The sequence below is a fragment of the Musa acuminata genome, chromosome BXJ3-7 (genome assembly GCF_036884655.1).
Source record: "Musa acuminata AAA Group cultivar baxijiao chromosome BXJ3-7, Cavendish_Baxijiao_AAA, whole genome shotgun sequence".
Taxonomy (NCBI): domain Eukaryota; kingdom Viridiplantae; phylum Streptophyta; class Magnoliopsida; order Zingiberales; family Musaceae; genus Musa; species Musa acuminata.
The window spans coordinates 38793677-38817343 of NC_088355.1; the positions used below are offsets into that span (position 1 = coordinate 38793677).

The following is a 23667-nucleotide window of genomic DNA, read 5'->3' on the forward strand; positions in this document are numbered from 1 at the left end:
GGGGCCATCAGGATCCTCCACAAGTACCTCCCACTCGCCATGTCGACGCAGGTCCAGAACCCATCACCGATCGTTGATCGAACCTGATCTCATCCCAGAAAAAACACCATTATCAGCACAGATCAGAGAACAGCTTGCAAGATTCAACTTTTCCTAGCTATTTCCGTTACCTTGGTGGAAAGGGAGACTTGCTCTTCAGAAGAGTCTTCTTCTTCCTGGCGCGCCTCGACGAGCTCCGGCTGGGCCTTGAGGTTTCTGAGCACAAAGAAACCAGCCAAAGTGGCCGACAGAAAGATCAACAGCACTCTCAGGGGACACATATCCCTCCCTCAATCTCCTCTTCCTCTTCGCTAGGGAACAACTAGTATTGAAAACCTGAATATGGAGAGGATTAAGGCTGGTTGAGGAACAAAACAAGAACTTGGAAGCCGCCTCCGACCAGAGCTACAAGATAAAATCTGAGAAGGTGGGTGGGTATAATAATAAATATATATAGTATTATGTTTGGTCCAAAGCCGCAATAATTTCTCCTCGAACCGGGGCCCACTGTAGTGGTAGTAGTACAAGGGGAGTGGTTGGATTTGGTGGGGTTAGGATCGAGTCCTGGTTTGGACCAAATCAGACCGTAGACGCGGTCATCCGTTCGAAGAGATCTCCTCCCTTGGATCGAGTACGACCGTGTCTTCGATTCGACACGCAAAGGTTGCTCGTCTGAAGGAGAAGACGACTTTTTCTTTCTATAGGTGATTAGAACCGAGAAGAATTCCGACAGGACATGTGATCACAACGGCTCAAAAAGGTCAATGGGATTGGCTGGCGTGCAACTAACAATGGCGTAAAGAAACATATTCGGACAATTTTCCAAAAAAAAAATCCCTTAAAAGACTTTCCACAAAATTTCTCAAAATAAAAGACTTTCCACAAAATTACCCAACATATTGTTATAACACCAAGCTTCTTGTTTTCTTTCTTGATATAAAAGGCTTGATCAACAACAAATCATGATTCTCAAACAGTCAAAGTACTATCTTTAATGATTCCTAGGGAGGGCTAATGATCATTGACCATTTTATTACATTGATAATCATTTTATCAATGATTCCTAGCCATCAGAATTCTTTGGTTGTAGTCTGGCACCAAAGGAATTGAGCCACTCTCCGATCCTACAAGGAGGTAATAATAAGCATGCACCAACAATGATCTGACAAGAACAGCAGCAGTTTGGTTTGCATGGCAAGTTGCAATGACCTGCCCAGGCTGGCCTGTAAATGAGAACAGGCTAAATGCCTGGAACACCAGCTAGGATCAGACAACATTATAATTAGAGTTAAATTCCAAGAGAAAATAAGAAACCCACTACTTTAGATATTTCTCTATTTAGAGTTAGGACAATGCTTCAATTACCTGATCATCAGGATGTTAACTGTGAAAGCATATGGTTCATCAAATCAAGAAGGAAATGCTGGTGAGATCATTGAGGCGATAGATATCTTATGGCTTAACATAACGAGCTAACTTTGCAAGCACAGTCCTCAAGTTGCGGATGCCAGCACCTGACTTGGAGCTCACCATCATCTGCAATCATTGAAACAGTATTAGTTGTCGACCTGTAGGCTGCATTTCTATATGATTCACACTTGCAAAAGTCCTATGTTATCCTCTAGTAGTTGGCAACAAGTATGATGCATGCTACCTGAGAACACCACAGACTGGCACTAAAATATTTTCAATTTAAAGATAAATCAGACAAGGGCATGAAATCTCACCACAGGGTTTATGACAGACTTGTTTGTCTTGAAATTCTGCAATATAGAAAGAGAGAACATTACAGCTTCCTTTATATTCATTTAACAAAATGTCAAAAAATTTTATAGACTTACCTCTTGAATTTGCATTGCGTGACGAGCAACATCTATTGGGAACACTACATCAGTCTTTGTTAATACTATCTGATAAGGCGTTTGGGATCTGAAAAAGTACACTTCATTATTATATAATTAATCAAATCACCACAAATTGGTATAATGCCAGGAATGCAATTAATCCCAAGGAACCAAGTCAGAATGGGCTGATAGCACCAACACTTGAAGGTCCAGATTCAAATCTGTTTAGCCTCGTATAATTCCCAAATCCTGGATGTATATATTCAAGTATAATTTAGATCAGTTTGCATAAATTTTAATTTCTGATCTTTGTTTTAAAAAAGTCCACCAGGTTAGGTTTTGCATTGCATTAAGTCCATTATACTAACCAGAAATAATAAAAAATTATACAAAAATCCCTAAAAACCCGACTAAACTTGGAAATAAGCTAAGATAAACATATATCATGACTTCAAATTAATTAAAATCAAATCTAAAGAATCTATGACTCAATGACCCTAAAATAGACTTATAAGACCCTTGTCTAGATTCCTGGGCTGTGTCATATGGATACCAAATGATATTGTCTAGAGTTTGTATCTAATTTTAGGTGGATGGAAGGTTGTGGACAGTGCAAGAGTTTGTATCTCATTACTTCTATTGATCCATCAAAATGCTAATCTGGAAAAATAAATGATCTACAATAACCACAAATTAAGATGAGAAAATTTTATGCACTTATGTACAATTAAAAACGATGAATTAAGATGAGAAAACTCATCACACCTTTCCATTAAATCAATGAGCTCATGATCCCTTGGTTTCATACCCCATTTGGTGTCAATAAGGAGGCAGACTTGTTGCAGTCCAACTCTAGTTGAAACATACTCCTTCACCTGCAATGTTAAATAATTTTCCAGATCAATTCCACAGTATGTAAGCATTGAAATAACCAGAGATTTTATTCAGTATAAACACATCCAAAATAAGGACTGTTTGAATTGTTTTCATGGCCTGTTTCGACCACTGATGCTTGTAACATCCAACCTAACTAAGATTCTAAACTAACCTGGCAATTAATAAGATACATTAGAATATGTATATGCTCAAATCACACAATCCTTTCCTAAACAGGGTTGTACTAGTTTTACTCTGTACCTTGATTCCCAGGCCTACACCATCCATATAAACCACAATCAGAGACCGTATACACAGTCCAAATGGACTTGCCTGTACCATGTCCATAGAGTCCATCCAAGCAACAGAACTCACAGACCGACAACAGCTATCGACCCTGTTTTGGTATAGTACGGTCACCACAACTATCAACCCTGTTTTGGTATAGTACAGTCTCCACAAACCCAATCCAATCCCTTGTCCTTCACTACTACGATTTTTTAGAGCAGGATTGCTGGACTCCTGTTCCTTTTTTGACAAAACACCTTGAAGACAGAATTCACCTCCAGAGCCTGCCGAAAGTGACCAGCTGTATAACTCATCAAAGTAGGACTAGAACACAATTCTTGAGGCTCTAGACATCATCTGGTTTCTAGCCCTCTGTAGTCAGCTAGACCTTTCCTTGAATGAGTCCCCAAGAGTTCACATGAGGAACAATCCTCTCTATAAAATCTGCTATATGATTAAAAAGATAGAATCTCATATGTCTATTCCTAGGCCATCCTCACAAATTATTAACAGTGACTCGAAATAGTCAGGAAAGGCTATTTGGTTAAGGCTATCAGAATTCTATGTTTAATACATGGAACAACTACATGAAGTATATAGGAAATCACAACGAAAAAAATGATCCTTTAGATGCAACTAATTCACGATGGCCATGCATTTGGCTGAGCCCTTTGGAAAAACCATGCACATCAAAATATAAAATAAAAGATCTTACATAAAGGGAATTTGTGAAAACATAAATATAATGATCTGAAAAGTGTAATTAATGCATCACAAAAGCATCCTGATAAAACTAGAAACTAATCGATTATTTCCGATTGATAAGAATTAAAAAGTATGTTTTCAAATGTATACTCACAAGTTCCTCCCATGCATCTTTCACTTCTTCTTTTGCATAAGCAAAGCCATATCCAGGCAAGTCAACTAAACAGAGCTTCGAGGCAAGCCTAAAAAAGTTAATAGTCTGTGGAAGGATAATAAATAATTAGCAATATTTTTCCATTAAAGATACATTAAGTCCATTTGGACTAACTGTTAAAAACATTACCTGAGTAAGCCCCGGCTTATCTGATGTCCTTACGACTCCCCATTGTCTGGTAAGAGCATTTAGCAGCGATGATTTTCCAACATTTGATCTACCTAAACGACCAACCTTGCTTGTTAAGCAGCCGATACCAAACTTTTCAACCAAATATGAAGGAAAACAGTATAGAATGACCTAGATGAGTAACTAAACAAGCTTTTATTCCCAGTTTTACGTTAGTTTATAAGATGACAAACAAGTAACAAAGCCACATCTTTGACATAAGATCCAACATGTAACGCAAACATTATTCTAAATTAGCTAAATAAACATACACATGTAATAGTTAAAGCACAAGGAATAAATTGAACATGCAAGAGATTGCAAGACTAAAGCATCATTGGACATAAGAACCAACTAAGCTTGCCTAAAAAATTAATTTCTAAATACCTGCAAATGCTATCTCTGGAATCATGGGGGGTGGAATGGACGTTGAAACTTTTGCAGCAGCAAAAAACTCCAACTTATTCCTAAATACCTGTTATAAGAAGGACACACACCATTAGGAGGTCTAAGTTAGTCGAGAACATATGACCTTTAATAGTGTTATTATTAGTGTTTATATTGAGCTCTGGAGCGACAAATAACAATAAATTAACTTTGGTGAAAACAGCAAGCTATTTATTCGTAACCAGTGTTCTATTGAATAAAGAGAAATGAAATAATAATTGTGTCGAACAATCAAACTCATACATTTTCTTCAATCCGTTCTCTTTCAGTGCTTGTTGAGAACGGAACATTATCTAAAGGAGCAGAAAGCTTGACATTGTATCCAGCATTCTGCAATTCAATCAATCGCCTGCGACCCAATAGCTGATAGAAAGACAAAGCATTTAACTGGAGTACAGAACACAACAACAAAAAACAAATATACAAGAAGATTATGTTTCTTAATTATTACATTATCTTCGACAAATGAAAGGATTGCTGGGCTCGGCTGTATCGCACGAAACTGAGCATTCTTTGACATTTCAGCCTTTTCCTCACTTACATTCTCTGTATGTCATACACAAAATGTGGTGAAAACAATAACAATGAACACTTAAGAATACAAATTTGTCTTGAGAGGCATTAATCTTGTCAGACAGATTTTCTATGATTTGGTGAAGTGGTCATACGACAACAGCCAGATTGGAACAATCAACAAGAATGACTCTACTAGAATGACTGCTATACTACTTATGGTGATTCTCATGGGAGAAAGGCAAGATGTAAAAAAAACCATTTTTGGAACCTATCATGGAGATATTGTTAAAAGTAAAATCAAGAGATACTGACCATTGTTAGAAACACTGTCATCTAATCGCTTGTTTGAAATGTCATATGGATCAATCTTGATAACTCGCTTTTTCTTTTTCAGCGGACGACCTATTTCTTCAGTACCATCAGCCAAAGCCTTCCGATTAATCCGAGTCTTCTTTCCATATTTGTCCAGCACTCTAGTCTGATACCTTCGATGTTTTTGTTCTGCAATTGGATCTGCTTTGTCTTTCTTCCAAGCATGTTTTTCTGACACGTCATCTCCAGAACCAACAACATGCCTATCAGCAGACATAACTCTGGGGATCTCCTTCCCTTTCAATCTAAGATTATCAGCAGAAGTTTCCAGACTGTTAATTAGTTTTGATCTAAGCTTTACACGAGATGCATTATCACTGGCACCTCCACCTTCAATATCACCTTTCTTACCACGACTTGTATTGTTCTTGACACTCCGACCACTGAGAACAGAAGCTCTATCATTACTTCCTTCGTCTGCATAAGAATCATCTTCATCAATAATTTCGCGCTTCACATGACTACCTCTTCTTCTAAACACTGCAGCTTCACTCAATTTCCTTTTCATAGCAATTGAAGAATTCTCCCACACACGAGTCTTCCTAGTCGCATCAGCATTCTTCCTTTTCCTGTCACAAGGCTCAGATCCAAAACTTCCCTTAACATCATCTGATTCAAACTTTCCTTCCCTATATAATTGCCGCTGTTTGCCTCCACTCAGAGATGGAGAGCTTACTTCCCTGATCTTTGTCCTTCTATAGGGTTTGCTATTGCATTTGATGCCATCAGCTTTTGTGTTTTCCCGGTTCATTTGATTCCTTCTCTTGCTGGAATTAGCAATACCAGCTTCCTTCCCACGTTCAGTTGAAACCTTCCGTTTTCTGTGGACACTTGTCTTCAAACGAACTCTGACAGGCATTGTCTAAGAGAAAAAGGAATTTAAAATAAAGAAATCAACTAATTCCTTTAAACTATAATTGAACCAACTGTTGGTTAATTTCATTATTAAAAAAATAGAAAGTAAGCCCTAATTCAAATAATGACTCTCAAAATGTTTAAGGTACCAATCCAAAATGGCATCTTTGTCCGCATAAATGAAATGTGGTGATGAAAAGATTGATTGCTAGGGAAGGAAGGAAAGCCGAAGAACTGATTGAATGATGGGAGTTGAACGAAACAAGGCAAAAAACACTATCAGGTTCCAAGAATCAAGTAGTATTCAAGAATTACAAAAGAGAGGCTTCACCTCGAGTAGAGCTCTCTCCTTCTTGATTGAGGACTGGCTTGGCACCTTGGTTCACCAACGTTTTTATTTCTCGTCCATCTTGATGGGCTTCAGGAGTGCTACAAGAAGCGGCCAAGAACAATTAATACATAGAATAATAATGGATTTTGTAATATGTTATAATCTATTATAACGATCAATATAACAATGAAAATACCAGCAGTTATCAAGATTCATCGTGATTCTCTTTTCGGGATCTAAATGATGATTTGATATGCCATGATCTGAAATATAAATATCTTTCACTATCACCAAATTAATTTTGGTTGGTAATGATCGATTTCTAATTCTTAATATAGCAGTTTCTGAAGCTGTTTTTGTAGACATAAAAAGTCATTGAAGCCTTGATGTAATCGGGAAATATTCATAGTACTTAAAGTGGGATCTTTTTAGACTTTTCATCTTTTCTTACCTATTTTCCATCTTAATGCACCACATACCCTACATTGTTCAATTTTCTCATTGTTCTTCCAATATAACATGCAATCATTTTTACAAGCATCTATTAATTCATAGTCATAACCTAAATCACAAATGATCTTATTTTTGCATCATAGTATGTTTTAGGTAGCATATTTCCTGCAGCAAAGGCATCACATAACAATTCTAATATCATGGTAAAACCTTTATCTGTCATATGACTCATGCACTTTATATGAAAATGTTTTAAAAGATATGAAAGTTTCAAAAATTGTGTGCAACTAGGATATAATGGTTCATTGCCATCCTTAAACAAATTTAGATGCATTTTCATTAGGCTTCTCAAAGTCAATATAATCAAAATGTTATACGCAACGACACTACCAACAATAAAGTGTTATTTGAAGATCAATACTTTCCTGAATAGAAAATCAGAATCAGGGATTCACAAGGCCAATTCTTTCTAACTACTTGTGAAAATTAAATTCTAATAGAAGTTCTCTAATTTAAACTACAACTAATAATGTTTCAAAATTATCCTTATTTTTGTAATGATCCCTATTTTGCACCATTTTGTTTTCCGTCATTTATCCAGCAGTGGCTACGCATTTAAAATCAATTTCTTATAGTCATCTACTCAAGAAATTGTTTCTACAACAACAAGAAGAAAAAGTCATAGCCAATGTGATGAACTGATTTCAGCCTAAGGAATGTTTAATGTTTTGAACTGTAACAACAGATGTTGTCTTACCAATTAATACAATCCAAACACAAATCTAATAATCACACGAATTCATGTTCACAAGCACTGGTAAATTAGCATTAAAAAATTCAGTATCACCTAAATGATATGTACAATCTACTGAAATACCATGTTCATGAGCACAAGTAAATTACCATAATAACATTCTACTCAGATATCATGCTATTATACATTAACATGATCTTAGAAGATATGTACAATCATAAGTTATATCATAGATGATTCAATACATTCAGAATAATCAAAAGCAAAATGAAATTAGAAAAAAGTTTTTTATTTGTCTCATATGATATTGATATCACAACATTCCAAGAGGAGATTAGTATATATAGGGTTAGCATGTAACTAAAGTAAAAGTTCTCTGTAGTAAGCCGCTGAACTCTTCTTTCTTTCTCACTGGGACACTAAACTCTTTTTTTTTCTTTCTCACTGGATAATGCTTGATATTGAAACTTGATGAAACCTCATAGTTTTTTTTTTTTTTGTTAAAAGAAATTGTCTTTTTGTAACTATATATTCTGGAAGGTGCTGTTTTATAATTCTCACCTTTTCTATATATGAAAGGTAAAACAATGTGGCATTTTATAGCAATAATTCAATCAAGGAACTGAACTAGTGTTTAATGGCTTGATGCAAAACAAACAAAAGCAATGAACAAGAAAAAAAATATGGAGGAATTATAAATTTAAAGATTTTCGATAGCAGTACATCACCTATATTTGCAAGAATCAACTACTCAACAGTCAATATCATAAATAAATAAATAAAACTACAAGTCAAACTTAATGGAATGAATCAACTTAAGACTAATGATAGTTTTTAGAAAAATAGCAGGAAGGGATTTGACTTAACAGAATGCCGCTCTTCTTAAGGGAACCATCACTTGTGAATATAAGCAAATGCGTCAAAAAAATCTATTGATTAAACTGGTTGCTCACTAACTCCTCGCTGTACATGGTGTTACAATAACAAGAAATAGAGAGAACATTAAATTATAAGAATATTTATAAGAGCTCTAACTGATCCACAAAAATCATCCGACTACAAGTTTAGAGTAGGTTCATATTTATGCCTTAGCAAATTAAAGAATATCCTTCCTTATGCTTTAGTGAGACACATCATCTACAATGTGTCCATTCTTTAATCAACCAAAACATGAGATGGTTGATGTTTGACATGATCACGCATAGAAAGACTAATAGAGATGCAATTACAGTGAATGCGTCCTAACTCATGTTACAGAAACGAAAGGAACTACGATCGCTCGAAGAAAGAATAAATCTACAAGATTGGAGGGCACGAGATCTGACCTTTGTCGAAGGTCAGAGACGAGGAGTGGCTGAGGCACGAAGAAATGGCAAAGAAGATCGGCAATGATGGGGCGGGGTAGCAACGGCGATGGAGCGACGGTTTGGCGGCAACGAGAGAGTGGTTGTAGTAGCGGTGGCAACCAAGCGCCGAAGCTGGAGCAGCGTTCTAGCGGAGCGGCGGCGACCCTGCGGGGGACGTTGGAGCCGAATGCTCGAGAATTCCGCTGAGGGTTTAGGGGTTTTTTGGTCTGTCTAATATTAACCATAGGACGAAGCGATGTTAGGATCGACATCACAAATGATCCTACGGTCCAGATCGTACATAACTTTAAATTCAATGTATATTTAACCTTATAAACTTAAATATTACATAATAAACATAAGTGATGATTTGTCTTTGTGATAATAATAATAATAATATCAACCAATCAAAATATTATTTATCATCATAAAACCTAAAATATTCATGATAATATTAGTGATAAAATCATGATTAATTTATAAATTTGAAGGATTCAGTGATGATATTTTAATGACAAATCATTTGTTGCCATTAAAACTTTTAATAATAAATTTCACTGTTTATGGTTAATCAGGAACTTTTTCTAGTGTGTGTATATACACACACACTAATATTATCACTAATATATACACTAATACACACTATATATATATATATGTATGTTTGTATGTATGGATCTGTATGTATGTATGTATATTTATATGCATGTAAATATATATATATATATATATATATATATATATATATGTGTGTGTGTGTGTGTGTGTGTGTGTGTGTGTGTTTCTCATTTTTTATTATATGCACTAATAATTTGATTTTTTTTTTTTTATTTGAAATCATTTTAGTTGCTTGGTGTTTCAAATTTTGGATTATCCAAGTAAAAATATGTGCACCAACCTTTGGGATGATTAATAGCTGATATGGTTGTGAAAGAGAATAAAAAAACAAAAAACTTCTTAAACAAAAAGAAGTATTCATTAAAAAACATCAATTAGAGTATTTTAAGAAGTTTCTTTCTTATGGAAAAGAAAAAAAATCTAAATTGAGAGAATTTGTTTATTAACAGAGTCCAAAAAAAAATCTTATGATCGAAGCTCATTATTATTTTTTAATTAATTTTTAAAATCATATATTATGTTCATATATAGATTCTAATATGATACTTATTAATTGTGCAATAATGTACTAACTCAAATGTCTGTCAGAATAGGGACATTCTAATCAAGCTCATCATTGTTGCTTCATGTTTAATCTGATTTAACTTGTTTACAACTTTCATCTGTATAGGGTTAGTTTTGATGCTATTCTTCAATTATAATCTCTCTCTCTCTCTCTCTCTCTCTCTCTCTCTCTCTCTCTCTCTCTCTCTCTCTCTCTCTCTCTCTCTCTCTCTCTCTTTTGTGTTTATCTTAGCCATTTATAGTGAGTTCTTCAACTCAATGTAAAAGATGTGAATGTAAACTCACAAGCTCTATCTTACACTTAAATGTTCCAATCTCCAGAAACAATAGAGAGAAATGTCATTTGAATGTTAGATCAAATCAGCCAATGATCCATTGGTATAAAAATTAACTGTGATGGCTTACATCTACAAGCTGCAGGTAATTTCCTTGTGATGTCTCTCCTCATGTCCCAAGGAGCTCTTTGTCTTGTGCAAGCTTCCTTTGTACATCAGCAGAAACATCAGCAGACAGCAACCCCACAAGGAAAAGAAAAGAAGAAAAGAAATCTCCATTAACCATATTCTGATTGGCATCTTTCCTTCTTAGTATCTATCTGTGATATCAGCTCAGGCCCACTTTCCCTTAATGCCTTGCCTTTTAAGCACTCTTTCCTTCCTTCATATTCCATCTTTCTTCTTTCACCTATCCCTTTCTCTTTGTATCAAAGCCCTCGTCGTCCCACCTCAACTCCATAACCAGTGCAAAGGAGCATGCCTGAATGTCCACACCAAGGTTAGTACGCCAAATAAGAGGACAAGCTTTCGTCTTCCAGATTACTGCTGATTCTGCTGTCAGTCAATGTGTTCTTTGTCTCGTGTTGCTATGGTAGCGTGTTCGCCCTCAATTGACGTTGCACCGTATCCTTAGGATCTTCAATCCTCTTTCTATATCACGTTTAGGTCCTAAGGAATCGCTTTTCTTTTTCTTTCCTTTCCTGATGGTTTCTTGCTATCGTTCTTTCTGCGCCTCAGGGAGAGGATCGAAGAGGTTGGAAAGAAGATCAAGAGAGAGGCCGATGCCGTCACTGATCGAACTGGCAGGCGGCTGAGTCTGGTGGGAACAATAAACACCATCACCCCATGCGCAGCGTGCAAGCTCCTGCGCCGGCGGTGCGCTCAAGATTGCCCGTTCGCCCCTTATTTCTCACCACACGAGCCCCAAAGGTTTGCCTCGGTGCATAAAGTCTTCGGTGCTAGCAACATCTCCAAGATGCTACTGGTTTATGACTCGGACCTAAAGAACTTCCATTCATGCTGATGCGCGTTCACGGTATTGATGAGAGCTTGTGTGTTGTGGTTCATTAGGAGGTTCCTGAGTCCCAGAGAGCTGATGCAGCAAACAGCCTTGTCTACGAAGCGAATCTGAGGCTGAGAGATCCTATCTATGGATGCATGGGGGCGATCTCCGCGTTACAGCAGCAAGTGCAGGCCTTGGAGTTGGAGCTCCAAGCAGTAAGAGCTGAGATCTTGAAGCATAAGTTTAGGCAAGCTAGCGCTGGTGTCATCCCAACATCTCATGCTGCTTTTCTTGCTCCCTCTGAGGCGGTGTCCATGGCTGCACCACCGCCGCGATCAGTGACATCGCCGCCTCCGGCCCTCGGTTCCTCTTCCTCTTTCATATACACCTCTCTCGATTCAAGCGCCATTACGATGAACCACAATACCTTATACTACGGTTGAAACAATGGAGAGTGGTAACGATGGATTCTTAGGTGATCTATCTTGAATTATTCCTCATGTCTTGTATTATCATAAGTAATTCTTATCTTATTAGTTACATATTGGTGGAGTTATATTCTGAACACAAAATCTTGGACAATTGCCTCTGCTTCGAGCAGGCATTCTTCCGTCGCTCTCTTAGATTGCTTTCACGAACTCCTATGCGTTGAATGCAGCAGTGCCTTTCTGCTAAGAGCAGTCACTGAATCCAAAAAGCTTTAAGGACAAGAAACAATTGCTTGCCCCTTCCGTCAATGGGATTAGAGATGATAGTCAAGAGAGCATGTGGAGACCTTGCACGTGTATGTGGATCTTCCTCACTGAACAAGTGAGTCAGGCCCTCCTCACATGTTTGTCTGTACCTTTAATCTCCTCTCTCAAATCACAGAGGAGACAGATAGTATGCTTGATTCATCCTCCCTATGTGATCTAGAGTACCAACTTCAGAGAACTTGGTCATGTGGCTATAATTGCTTTTCATGTTCTTGGGATTTCCCAGAACTCACAAACAGTGTTCTCATTTATCTTAAACGTTAAATGGAAACTGTTTCATCTCCAAGTTATGGTTTTAATCGAGTCGGAATCCTTTGGCTGCAGCTACCAACTATGATCCTCGACCATTCAAGTAGGTGCTTGACACTCTTATCACTGAGACAAGTGCGAGTATCTGATACTTTTGATTGATGCCCACAACAACAGTAATTGTCCTTAGTCTGGACTCCAGATTGCAGGCGCGGTAGCTCTTTCATGTAAAGGCTCAACCTGTGTGGGGGGCGAATACTCCTCTGCTTGGTCGATGATTTGCCAGCTACTCGTATTACTAAAACCAGGCGCCGGGGGGGAGTGTTTCCTTGGCGTGCAGACTTCTGAGTGGTGGTGGGGAAGGTGGCAACACTTGAAGCACATTTAAAGTATAAATTGGGAACTGCGTGACTTCACAATCTCCTGTCCTTTCTTTATGTTCTTCTAGCAGTCATAAGCTTAATTTATTTTGAATAGATGGGTTCTTCTGATGTGATGGGATTTGGTCCGCCATCATGTTTGCTTGAATCCGTCGCATGCACCCAAATTTCTCATATAAATAAATAAATAAATATATATATATATATATATATATATATATATATATATATATATATATATATGTTCTTACTTGACTTCAAGAATATCTTTATATGTTCCTCTCAGTGAGATAATATTTCAAGAACCGAAATCATTTCTTCATTCAGATGAGAGCAGATTCACAACTTGGAATGCTTCAAACAAGCTCACAAACTTGCACATCAAATCTGAGGACTGGAAACAAACCATTGACCCTTATTATACTCTATGGCGCTTTCACCTTTAGTTAATCTTCCTGCAGTTCTTCCTAATCTCACCGCTGGAGCCCGTGAGGGGGCTGATGTCTCCCATCTTGATCATGGCAGCTGCGAAGTCGGAGTATAAGCTGCCGGAGCTGTTGCTGTAGGCCTTCACCTGTGAGTCGGTCGAACCGCCGTTGTAAAGCTCTTGATCCGAGTGCAGGAGACCCTTCGTGCTGATGAGATTCTTGTAGTAGTTGTTGTCGAAGGTGGTCGGAGTCTGCAGGTCTAATGGTGCCAAGTTATTGTCCCCGGAACCAGCTGTGCTCGGGCAATTCGACTGCCTCGTGTTAGCGAAGCCGCTGTCGATGTTGGTGTCGGTGTATATGTGCGCCCTGAAGGAGATGCATCTTGCTTGGCCAATGGTGTGTGCACCTGCATGCAGGGGAAGCAGGTTTATGTCAGCAGCATGCAGTTTAGTCTTCTAGTAAGGAAAGATTCATACAGGGAGGATGTCGTAGACTGAGTCAAGGTGATTGCTTGGTTTCCAAGCAGAAACAGAGCTAAAAGAAATCTGATAATGAAGTGATCTGAATTCTAGATAGCTGCCAAAATTGATTTACCAGCATTGGACTTTGTGCTTCTAGAGCATGCAGTCAACGTGATTCGTATTAAGCTTGATAAGAACCGGCTACTAACTATGAGTGCTTGTAGGTTGCGTACCAGAGAGAGCCACCAAGTCCTTGGTCGAGAGACCCTGATCCGAGAACTTGGAGATGAGGTTGCTGAGTGAGGAACTTGGTGGGGGAATGTTGTTGTTAGCTGCAGACAAGCTTGCCGTCGTCGAGTCCCTTCTTCCCAGCTTCACGTTCCAACTCTGGCCTCCAAGCTGCAGAACAAGCGCTGCGATCAGTGACCAGATTATAGCTCCGATAAGTTGGACCGTAAAGGAAGGAGATCGGATACTCACTGTAGCAACCGAGTCTCTCGCAGCGATGGCCAAGATGTCGGCACACGACACCACGCCGGGGCACACCTTCTCCACCGCAGTCTTTATGTCGTCTACAACGTCGAACCCTCTCACCGAGTTCTGGTTAGGGTTAGCAGTCTTCTCCCCGGTGAAGCCGGAGGTGTCATCCAGTAGTATCGAACCATCACACCCCTACAAAAACGAGTTCACGTTCACGTAACATATCAGACGCGGAGTTCCACGACAGAAGGCGTGACACACGCAGGATCATGGGAAGAGGAGCTACGTTGACGAAGCAGTCGTGGAAGAAGAGGCGAAGGAGGGACGCGCCCATCCGCTTCTCCTTCGAGATGGCCGACTGGACGACGCCGCTCACTGTGCTGAAGAGATCGGGGCAGGACGACGAGTAATAACTCGTCGAGAGTTGGGCAGATGAGCTCCCGAGGAGGAGGAGGACGACAAGTGAAAGAATAGCCATGGCTATGGAGGAAGAAGAAGCCATTGGATTGAGGTAAGCATGCCAAAGGCCATGACCATATATATATGTGGTGGAGGACTGGATTATACGATCTATGGTGGCAGCTTCATCCAGCAGCTGCTCACCTGCTACGATGGATTCATCTGCATGGGTTGAAAGAGTCGGTGGCGTGGGCATTAATTAGACATGCACATAGGAAAAGTATACATGAGGATCACAGCAAAATATGCTCACTGCATTGGCCTTTGAAAGATTCACCCACCATGGTGGGTAAGTAGTAACACAGTGGCTTCGTCAAAAGAGAACCAAAAAAAGGTCTGCTCATCTGTTCTTCTTCATAAAGAATCTTGCCTCACTGATCGATTACCTCCCTTCCCAAATAATATATTTATAGTTACTAGACTTTGAATTAGAGTAATGAATGATAATCAAAGTTCAATTTGATATGAGTCTTAAGCTTATAGATTCTCCACCACTAAAAGAAGTGTCAAGCCTTTGATACAAGCAAGCCTTACTGTGTCCTTATCTGCAACTCCATGTTAATTAACTTCTAAAGCAAGCTGTACCCAATCATGAACTTTGAGTCAATTGAATTGACTGCACAAGCGATGACAACCACTTAACATTTATCTCTCATCCTTCGAAAGCTGATTGAGAAAGATGAAGTTTCAATTAGCTCCATGAAAACTGAAGAGAAGTGATCATAGTATTAGGATGCTGTTGATCATTCCAAGTACCAAACAAATATTAGGAACCACAATTTCTTAGCAGGAATGTTGGAGAGCTAATAATCTCATACTGTCCTAACAATATAATATGAAACTCTCTGGAAATTACAAATTACAGGGACCTTGTACCTAATCTCTGAGACTTCTTTTCCACAATAGAACAAAAGATTTGAGACCTTGAGGAACTGGGACAACATCAGATGTCCAAGGTGAAGACAGCTAGATTGATTACATGATATTTCCCCAGAGTCCCAGAAAATGTTTGACTGAACTTGTTGGAGATTAAGGACTCATTCACAGTAGTATTTGTGTCTGATTAACAATGTATTGCACTTTTTTCCTTGATATGTTTGGGTCAAAACCTAATATACTTTAAGGAGCTTTTTGATAGGCAAAGATCAATGTAATTATTCAACCATTTGCATTTCAGTAGAGATGACTGCAAGGGGATCTTTGACTGGAAACATCGTTCACACTGCAACAAAGGTTGTCAGAGGAATTCACCACAGCATGTATGCTTGGAACAAGTAGTCATCCATTTGAATGGTACACTGGAATTAGGCAAAGCATTATGATTACATGGGGTAGCAGGTAAGAGAAGAGAAGTCCACTAGCACTATAGCTAGATTACATGATTCTGGAACTGTTCTAAACAAACAAGTGGATGATGACTACTTCCAAATGCATGTCATTATCTTAGAGGGAAAGAAATGGCAAGTACACACTCACCAAACAATGTTTAAGCTTCATCACAGGAAGTTTCACTGCCTGAGATCTGAATCTGTTTGCTAAAAGAAGAGCTTACTGAAGAAAAAAAATAATCTCTTGCTTAGGGAGTCAACATGAAGGAATGACAGCAAGATGTTGCTATTGGTTGTTGGCTCATCAATTATTATGAGATGGGTTTTGGCACCACTCAGATAAAAAGTAAATGACTTTTCCTCGAGACATCCTTCTCCACAGCCTTCACTTACATCTCTTGCTGTGTGACACAATCCTTCCTTCCTTGCTTCGAGAAAGAGTAAAGAACTTTTCCTCGAGACTTCCTTTTCCACAGTCTTTTCATGTCACAATCCTTGTTTGGTTTGGGCTGCCATGCTTGACAAGGTTTCAATAATAGCTTCCACATTTTTGTTCTCATTGAGAAGAATTAATGTGTCCACTGCTTAACTAACCTTATTAAATGAAGTTTTCAGTTGACCAATGTTCAATTTCATACACCCAAGTTTTATATATATATATATATTTATTTATTTATTTATTTATTTTTGTCCCTTTACATGGCATGGACTGAATCGATTTTGATGAATGTAAATTGTTTTGGATTTAGCTTTCTGTATCTATTTTTATTAGGAGACTCTTTGAATCAGTAAGGATTTTGAGATATAATATATAAAAACAAATATACAAATTTAATGCAAAAGCATTTAATAAATTCCTTTCCCGTCAAGTTTAAAAATTATTATAAATTATTTTTTAAATAATTATTTTATCCCTAACACCCCATTGGATCTATCTTCACCTATGTCAAACCCATTCGACAACTCTCGCTAGCCCTGATGATAAAGGTATAATATTCGTAACCCCTTTGTCTAGCAACGATGCGTATGAGATATATTATTAGTGTCGTTGCTCGTTTAAGAGCATAACGATAAGGATAGATTTGATAAGACAAACTCGACATAGAGGTAGTGGTGACAATGAAAGATCACGAAGATGTAGAGGTAAAATGATCTTTTTATATGATCAAAATTTTTGATGAAAAAATCTTAAATAAACTTTTAAGAATTCGAATTGAGGTCACATCGGATGAGGGGTTTGCCTCGACCGCGTCGCACTCGTTGACCCCGTTATGTCTCACCTCGACGTTTACTGGAAAAAGATGTGGGGTCATCTGTGGGTCCGAGGACTACCGTCGTTCACCACGGAATGCCTGTCTTGGGCCCGATCAGGGCCTGCTCACCCCGTTAACCTGCTTTGCGTCCGTGGGGGCCACGCGTGATGAAACACGTAGGGTAGTGGTTATGGGGCCCACCTGCGAAGATTATTATTTTCGTCAATCTCGCCGCGACTTCCTTCCCTGTTTGGTCCCCTCCACCTCCATCGCCGGTGCTCCCCGTCGGTGACGCCTTTTTACGTCTATCTTCCCCGTATGTCCGCCGCTTTCGTACCGCAAGATTCGTCTTCTTGGTCAAAAAACGCTTCTTTTCTACTTGGTTTTTGCTCGATTTGGTGGACTCTTCCACTGCTCGAACAATGGAGGGGTGAATGCGGAGGTGGGAAGCTTGAAATCGTAGCTTCTCCGAATCGTCCAGGAACACCAAGGGAGATCCACTTGGATCAGAGATCAAACAGGTACATCGCTGGTCTTCTCCAACTTTCTTCACTGAATTCACTAATTTCTGCATGTTTTGATGAATCCCTTGTTAGGTTTCGTTTGATTGGTTGTTGGTCACTGCTTTGTGTATCTCAGATTGTAAGCTGAAAGAAGAGGAGTTATCAATGAATTGTCCTTTTATTGTTATGTCCAGTGAATAATGACGGCTGAAAACGAATCAAACGAAGATAATCAAGAAAATTAATAGTGATTTTATGTTGGATTGAAGTGCTTAAACATGTATTTGTTCTGCAAGTTGAACACCGCAAGATCTTGTTTTTATTCAAGTTAAGAATTCAGATGCTCATTCTGATTCTAATCTTATGCCAAGTAATATTTCTTTCCTTGGTAATGTGATCAAAGGTTTTAATAGCATGTTGAATTAAGGATAACATGGATGCAAGTCATTATGAGAAAGGATTTTGAGAAGCAATTAGGAATAATATTGTATCCCATTATTAGAATGGTTGGTGATTAGGTTCATAAGAAAAACATTAATATAGTTGGTGTAAGAGTAAGTTAATGATATTATGATTATGAATTCTCTCATGTGATTTCCATTGGAAAACATCTCCAGTGTGTACCCTCTTGATGGCATACAGTCTCTTCTTTTGATTGATACGCGGGGATTTGACCTTTATCTTGGCACTTAATTGGGCCCATTGACTTGGTTCAGTGTTTGTCGTTGACAAAATATGACTTCTATTGCCATGAAGTATGAAGAAAGCTGTCTGAAAATTTGATCATCTGTATCATCTGAAACATGAAAACCCAAAAAGGTTTGCTAAGTACTGCCTGCCACTTAGTTGAATTTTGTGCGTTTATCAGAATTCAATGATTACAAGAGGTTACCGAATTTAATGGTCCATATAAGTGATACTTTCTTTTTCTTCCTTATCATTTTAGAGTGATAAAAACCTGATTTTTAATGCAACATGTAAAATGATGCAACATATACATCTGGCTTGATCTTATGTGCCTTTGTCATTGATTCTCTAAGAACCGTCATTCGAGTTTCTGAACTCCTGGGTGACTCTGTTAATAGAGGAGTTAAAGAATCATTTATAAATGAGAAGTAAATTGACCTTGTAATTCATATCATGCATTGTAGGAAGCAAACCGACCAGCGGCTTGCTGCTTCTCATGCATTGAACACTGTTGCAATGGTTTGTTCCATTAGCAGTGCTCTGTAAAATAAGCTATTATGTTACAGTTTACATTGACAATGGTGGTTTTCTGAATCTTTATCTTTTCTGATCACTATTAAAACTATCTTTGACTAAGCCTATTCAGAAAAGTCCTTTGAAGGTTTTCTATTTGGCGAATTCAGATAGTTAAGCATATCTGACATGATCTTATGTGTCTTTGTCATAGATTAATCGAAGAAGGATGCTCTAAGAACTGCCATTCTAGTTTCCGAACTCCTGGTTGACAGAGTTAAAGAGTCTATTATAAATGAGAAATAAATTGAACTTGTAATTCATGATTTAATTAGTTCTATCGTGCATTATAAGAAGCTAACCGATCAGTGCCTCGTTGCTTCCCATGCATCGAACACTGTTGCAACGGTTTGTTCCGTTAGCAGTGCTCTGCAAAATAAGCTATCATGTTACAATTTACATTGACAATGGTGGTTTCCGAAATCTTTATATCTTTTGTCGTCATTATTAGAACTATCTTTGACTAAGCTTATTCAGAGATATCCTTTAAAGGTTTTCTATTTAGTGAATTCAGATAATTAAGTTTATCTGACTTGATCTTATGTGCCTTTGTCATAGATAAATTAAAGAAGGATGTTCTAAGAACTGCCATTCGGGTTTCTAAAGCTCACCATCTTGCTTTAATATTTAAGTTCAGATTTGTCTTTCTACTAGTAGGACATTAGAATTTTATTTGTCTTCCTGGAAAAAGAAAAAGCAAAATCTGTCTGTCCTTGTAATTATATTCATTTGGACCTTTTTTTTAATATGCTTATGAATACATATAGCTGAAATAGCAAACTCTGTCACAGTACATTTCTTACATGTGCACTTTTTTGTCACAGGAGATTGGTGACTTTGGGAGCGGAACGAAGATAATAGACTTCGACTGTAAAAGCATAAACTCTGATCTCACTCATAAGACCTACAGAGGCTACAATCTGTGCCAAGCTGATGTTCCAGAGTTCCAATGGTGTGTATTCTGGTACGAATGATCTTGATGTTCTGTTTCTTTCTGTTCGGCGAAATATCGATAGACAACTAGTTTGCGACCTCGCTTGTTGTTTCAAATGATAATTATAACGAGTGAAATTTGTTTGTAGAGAATAGTTTGTTTTTCTTCTCGTCGTGTTTGTGCTTCATGACTTCATCTCTTGGATGCATCTTTGATTCCTTTTCGGGGGAACATCCTATAACCCATGTTGCAATAATGCAATATTTCGTGTTCTAACAAATCAGATGAAGTTGTTGGTTGACTACTTTCCAGAGTACATATGCTGGTTGGATTCCTTTGCACTAACCAGAACACCTTCTGGTTTTTTTCATAATAGTTTGGCGGCTTTGACTTTGATGAACACAAATCAGAATCTCGTGTTGGATATGTTTTCTATTGCTGTTTTACTCCATGCTTATCTTATTTTCGATTCTTTTAGTCGATTGTCTTTTTGTTTTTTCCTGACAATACAAAGAATTAATATGTTCGTGTTTATCTGAGAGCAGAATTAATGCAGACTTGGACGCTGACTATTTTGTGACAGAAGTCAACGCAGCTTCAACCCTCCCGATTCATCCCGAGCCATTTTGTATTAGCTTCAGTTCAAAGAGTAACACATTACTCCTTTTGATTGTTGATGAGATACGATGGCAAAGAACCAGAGAAAATTTACTTGGAGTTTCATCTAATATCATTTCGTAGGTTGAAGATATTTGTTTGTTGCATGGTTTTTGAGGACTGACATGAGACACAATAGAGGAACAACAACGTATTGACTTGTACGTGTTGTTGCAGCGTCCTCAGTTGATCTTCCTGCAGTTGAGCCTAATCTCGCCGTCGGTGCCGGTGAGAGGACTAATGTTCCCCATGTTCACCATGGCGGTAGCGAAGTCGCTGAAGAAGGCGTCCGTGTCTTCGGAATAGGTGGTGACCAGGGAATCGGTGGATCCTCCATTGTAGAGCTGCTGGTCCGAGTGCAGCAGGCCCTTCTTGCTCACCAGATTCTGGAAGTAGGAGTTGTCGAAGACTGTGGGGGTCACGACATCGAGAGGCGATAGATTGTTGTAGCCGCCGGAGCTCGGGCAGTTGGCCTGCGTGGAGTTGGCGAACGAGGCGTTGATATTGGCCTCGTTGTAGATCCTGTTGCGGTATGAACTGCACTTTGCGCTCCCTATTGTATGCGCCCCTGTTGGAGAACAACGTTAAGGTGGAAGAAGAGACATGTTACGAGCATCGGACGCTCCGTTTACCTGAGAGTGCAACCATGTCGGTGAAACTGAGGCCTTTACTGGAGAAAGATGACAGGAGACCACTGAGGCTTATTGTCGGCGGCGGAAGATTACTGTTAGCCGCGCTGCGGCTCGCTGTCGTCGCGTCTCTTCTTCCTAATTGAACTGTATACGAAGGTCCACCGAGCTGCAAAAGTTGCAATCCAGATTTGATTGGGTTCACGAGAAAGAACACTCAAAAAAAGGGCAATGCATGCATGGCGTTAGAAGATGGTGGATTCTTACGGCGACGACGGAGTCTCGAGCTGCCACCGCAAGGATGTCAGCACAGGAGACGACTTGCTCGCAGATGGCCTCGACCTGGGATTTGATGCTGTCGACCACGTCGAAACCTCTTATGGAGTTTAGGTTGGGGAATGCATTCTTCTCTCCCGTGAAGTTGGCCGTGTCATCCAACAGGACCGATCCATCGCAACCCTGCGTGTCGTCGTCATCGACATCATTAGCTTCTTCGCATATTAACTCCCACTCGTGCCTCGCTTTAAACAACAAGCAATCAGATGCATGCAGATGGGCAGAATAGATAACTCGTTACGTGAATCATAAAGATACGAGCACGGGTTTAAGCGGGACTTGCATTAACGAAGCAGTCGTGGAAATGCAGGCGGAGCAACGAGGCTCCCATGCGACTCTCATTGGCAACAGCGGTGGCCACGACAGATTGAATGGTGCTCAGAGCATCAGGGCACGAGGTGTTGTAGAAAGTAGGGGACAGCTGAGCAGAAGCCATGGCGATGAAGAAGAGGAATAGCAGGGCACAAGGAGAGGGACGGAGGGAGGCCATCGTTATGTATGGGGGAAGGAAGAGCTCAAACTTGGGAGTGTGGCAAGATGGTGCACAAGCCCGGCTATTTATGGGCGAATCGGAAGCAAGCAAACCTAAACCTTTGGATCTTCTTGCTCTCTTGAGGTCAACACCTCTTCAACTAACAGTCTGCTCCCTTCCTAAAATCTCAAACGCAAGCAATAAAGGCCAATCAAGAGAAGAAAAAAAAAAAAGAAAACCTCGAGAATCATATGCAACGAGTTTTTCTTTTTATTTTCTGAATTCACTACATACTTATCATGTGGCTTTTGCACACAGGGATTGTCGTGCTGCCATCATACACACGAGGGGATGTTTTGGACTGCATGCATGCACTTTGTAAATAGACCTAACCTTCCTTCCCAACCCGCATACTCCGATGCTTCAAGGGTATTGTAGTCCTCAGGATGTCTGCTTCCAATCAAGTTTCAATTAACATCAGAGTTAGTTACATATTGACTCATAATAAATAATTAATAAAACAATATATATAATTTAAGTTTAAAAAATGATTAAGATCCATTTTAACTTATGTAGTTTTGGTAATGAATCAGTTCATCCATGTTTAAAATAATCCATATATTTTTAAAAACATAAAATATAAGTTATTTCGGTCAGTTAACAAACATTAGAATATGCTTATATTGCGTGGAGGTGTCGTCGTGAAAATGACCACCAACAACAACACCGAACTACTGCTACTGCCTAATAGGACATCGTATGCTTGTAACCTCTGACGAGCTCATAAGCTTATGGTCCTACCTTATGTGGATATGCATCGACCAGTTCGACCCTAAGCATGTAATGGTCTCTTGATCCATCTTTCTCCTCCTGGACATTTTTGTCTCCATCGCCTTTCACTTCGTCCTCTCCTACGTCTTCATCCGTCGTGCCTACGATATGATGATCTAGCTCTCCCTCATCTTTGGCTCCGACCTCTCCTACCTCTGTCTCTCCGCCTTCGTCCATCGCTACCGCTCTCATCGCTTTTTCTTCATCGACAAGATAAATTTTTTAAACTTAAATTATACGTATCATTATATTAATAGTTTATTATAAATCAGCATGTCACGTAAATATACTTTAACGTCTATTAACTTAGACTTAACGAGAGGAGCTTATATATTATATTTTTAAAAATATATAAGTTGTTTTAAACATGAATAAATCATAAAGACTTAAGTAATCTATGATCAAAACCACATGGGCTAAAATAAACCTTAACCCTTTTTTAAACTTAAATAATATATTATTATATTAATTAATTATTTATTATGAGTTAACATGATATATCAATAAACTTAGACATAACGAAAGAAACTTATATGATACGTTTTTAAAAATATAAAAATTATTTTAGACGTAAATAAATTATA

At 38.7% G+C, this 23667-nt stretch overlaps 4 protein-coding genes and 1 long non-coding RNA gene across 8 annotated transcripts; 2 read left to right on the plus strand and 3 right to left on the minus strand.

Annotated features, from left to right (window-relative positions):
* Window positions 1-877: 877 nt before the first annotated feature.
* Window positions 878-9421, minus strand: LOC103992524 (uncharacterized). 3 transcript variants are annotated; one of them, XM_009412255.3, is made up of 13 exons: window positions 9188-9421; window positions 6656-6753; window positions 5410-6331; window positions 5033-5127; window positions 4825-4944; window positions 4522-4609; window positions 4096-4187; window positions 3907-4011; window positions 2649-2758; window positions 1881-1968; window positions 1767-1802; window positions 1405-1575; window positions 878-1287 (listed from the first exon to the last, which is right to left on the minus strand). In XM_009412255.3, exons 3-12 carry the CDS (start codon window positions 6326-6328, stop codon window positions 1492-1494), a joined length of 1737 nt encoding a protein of 578 aa, XP_009410530.2. In that variant the 5' UTR covers window positions 6329-6331; window positions 6656-6753; window positions 9188-9421; the 3' UTR covers window positions 878-1287; window positions 1405-1491. The 3 variants fall into 3 exon arrangements, with proteins under 3 accessions (XP_009410530.2, XP_009410529.2, XP_065016180.1); XM_009412254.3 differs by having other exon boundaries at window positions 878-1299; XM_065160108.1 differs by lacking the exons at window positions 878-1287; window positions 1405-1575; window positions 1767-1802; window positions 1881-1968 and adding an exon at window positions 1996-2132.
* A 1591-nt stretch (window positions 9422-11012) lies between these two features.
* On the plus strand, window positions 11013-12210 carry LOC135643311 (LOB domain-containing protein 15-like). Of its 2 annotated transcripts, none has more exons than XM_065160115.1 (3): window positions 11013-11164; window positions 11404-11650; window positions 11737-12210. In XM_065160115.1, the coding sequence occupies exons 1-3, from the start codon at window positions 11151-11153 to the stop codon at window positions 12109-12111; spliced, it is 636 nt and encodes a 211-aa protein (XP_065016187.1). In that variant the 5' UTR covers window positions 11013-11150; the 3' UTR covers window positions 12112-12210. The 2 variants fall into 2 exon arrangements, with proteins under 2 accessions (XP_065016187.1, XP_065016186.1); XM_065160114.1 differs by having other exon boundaries at window positions 11121-11257.
* Window positions 12211-13348: 1138 nt separating this feature from the next.
* Window positions 13349-15091, minus strand: LOC135643310 (peroxidase 4-like). Its single transcript, XM_065160113.1, has 4 exons — window positions 14708-15091; window positions 14422-14613; window positions 14175-14340; window positions 13349-13886 (listed from the first exon to the last, which is right to left on the minus strand). Exons 1-4 carry the CDS (start codon window positions 15074-15076, stop codon window positions 13495-13497), a joined length of 1119 nt encoding a protein of 372 aa, XP_065016185.1. The 5' UTR covers window positions 15077-15091; the 3' UTR covers window positions 13349-13494.
* Window positions 15092-17700: 2609 nt separating this feature from the next.
* LOC135643081 (uncharacterized) lies at window positions 17701-20907 on the plus strand. Its single transcript, XR_010498139.1, has 3 exons — window positions 17701-17982; window positions 20049-20188; window positions 20704-20907. It is a non-coding gene; the product is annotated as an uncharacterized LOC135643081 (long non-coding RNA).
* On the minus strand, window positions 20795-22464 carry LOC135643080 (cationic peroxidase 1-like). The gene is made up of 4 exons (XM_065159637.1): window positions 22064-22464; window positions 21712-21903; window positions 21448-21613; window positions 20795-21383 (listed from the first exon to the last, which is right to left on the minus strand). The coding sequence occupies exons 1-4, from the start codon at window positions 22268-22270 to the stop codon at window positions 20998-21000; spliced, it is 951 nt and encodes a 316-aa protein (XP_065015709.1). The 5' UTR covers window positions 22271-22464; the 3' UTR covers window positions 20795-20997.
* Window positions 22465-23667: the final 1203 nt, after the last annotated feature.

Bases quoted from the DNA above. Each gene is read 5' to 3' on its own strand.
- LOC103992524 (XM_009412255.3), bottom strand. From the start codon at position 6,328: ATGCCTGTCAGAGTTCGTTTGAAGACAAGTGTCCACAGAAAACGGAAG. The intron at 5,128-5,409 runs GTCAGTATCTCT...TATGACATACAG, and splicing joins TGACAGTGTTTCTAACAATG to AGAATGTAAGTGAGGAAAAG. The intron at 1,576-1,766 runs GTGAGATTTCAT...CAATGATTGCAG, and splicing joins AGTCTGTCATAAACCCTGTG to ATGATGGTGAGCTCCAAGTC.
- LOC135643311 (XM_065160114.1), top strand. From the start codon at position 11,151: ATGTCCACACCAAGGTTAGTACGCCAAATAAGAGGACAAGCTTTCGTC. The intron at 11,258-11,403 runs GTAGCGTGTTCG...TCTGCGCCTCAG, and splicing joins CTTTGTCTCGTGTTGCTATG to GGAGAGGATCGAAGAGGTTG. The intron at 11,651-11,736 runs GTTTATGACTCG...GTGGTTCATTAG, and splicing joins ACATCTCCAAGATGCTACTG to GAGGTTCCTGAGTCCCAGAG.
- LOC135643310 (XM_065160113.1), bottom strand. From the start codon at position 15,076: ATGCCCACGCCACCGACTCTTTCAACCCATGCAGATGAATCCATCGTA. The intron at 14,341-14,421 runs GTGAGTATCCGA...CTTGTTCTGCAG, and splicing joins CGAGAGACTCGGTTGCTACA to CTTGGAGGCCAGAGTTGGAA. The intron at 13,887-14,174 runs GTACGCAACCTA...CCCTGCATGCAG, and splicing joins GGACTTGGTGGCTCTCTCTG to GTGCACACACCATTGGCCAA.
- LOC135643080 (XM_065159637.1), bottom strand. From the start codon at position 22,270: ATGGCCTCCCTCCGTCCCTCTCCTTGTGCCCTGCTATTCCTCTTCTTC. The intron at 21,614-21,711 runs GTAAGAATCCAC...CAACTTTTGCAG, and splicing joins CTCGAGACTCCGTCGTCGCC to CTCGGTGGACCTTCGTATAC. The intron at 21,384-21,447 runs GTAAACGGAGCG...GTTCTCCAACAG, and splicing joins CGACATGGTTGCACTCTCAG to GGGCGCATACAATAGGGAGC.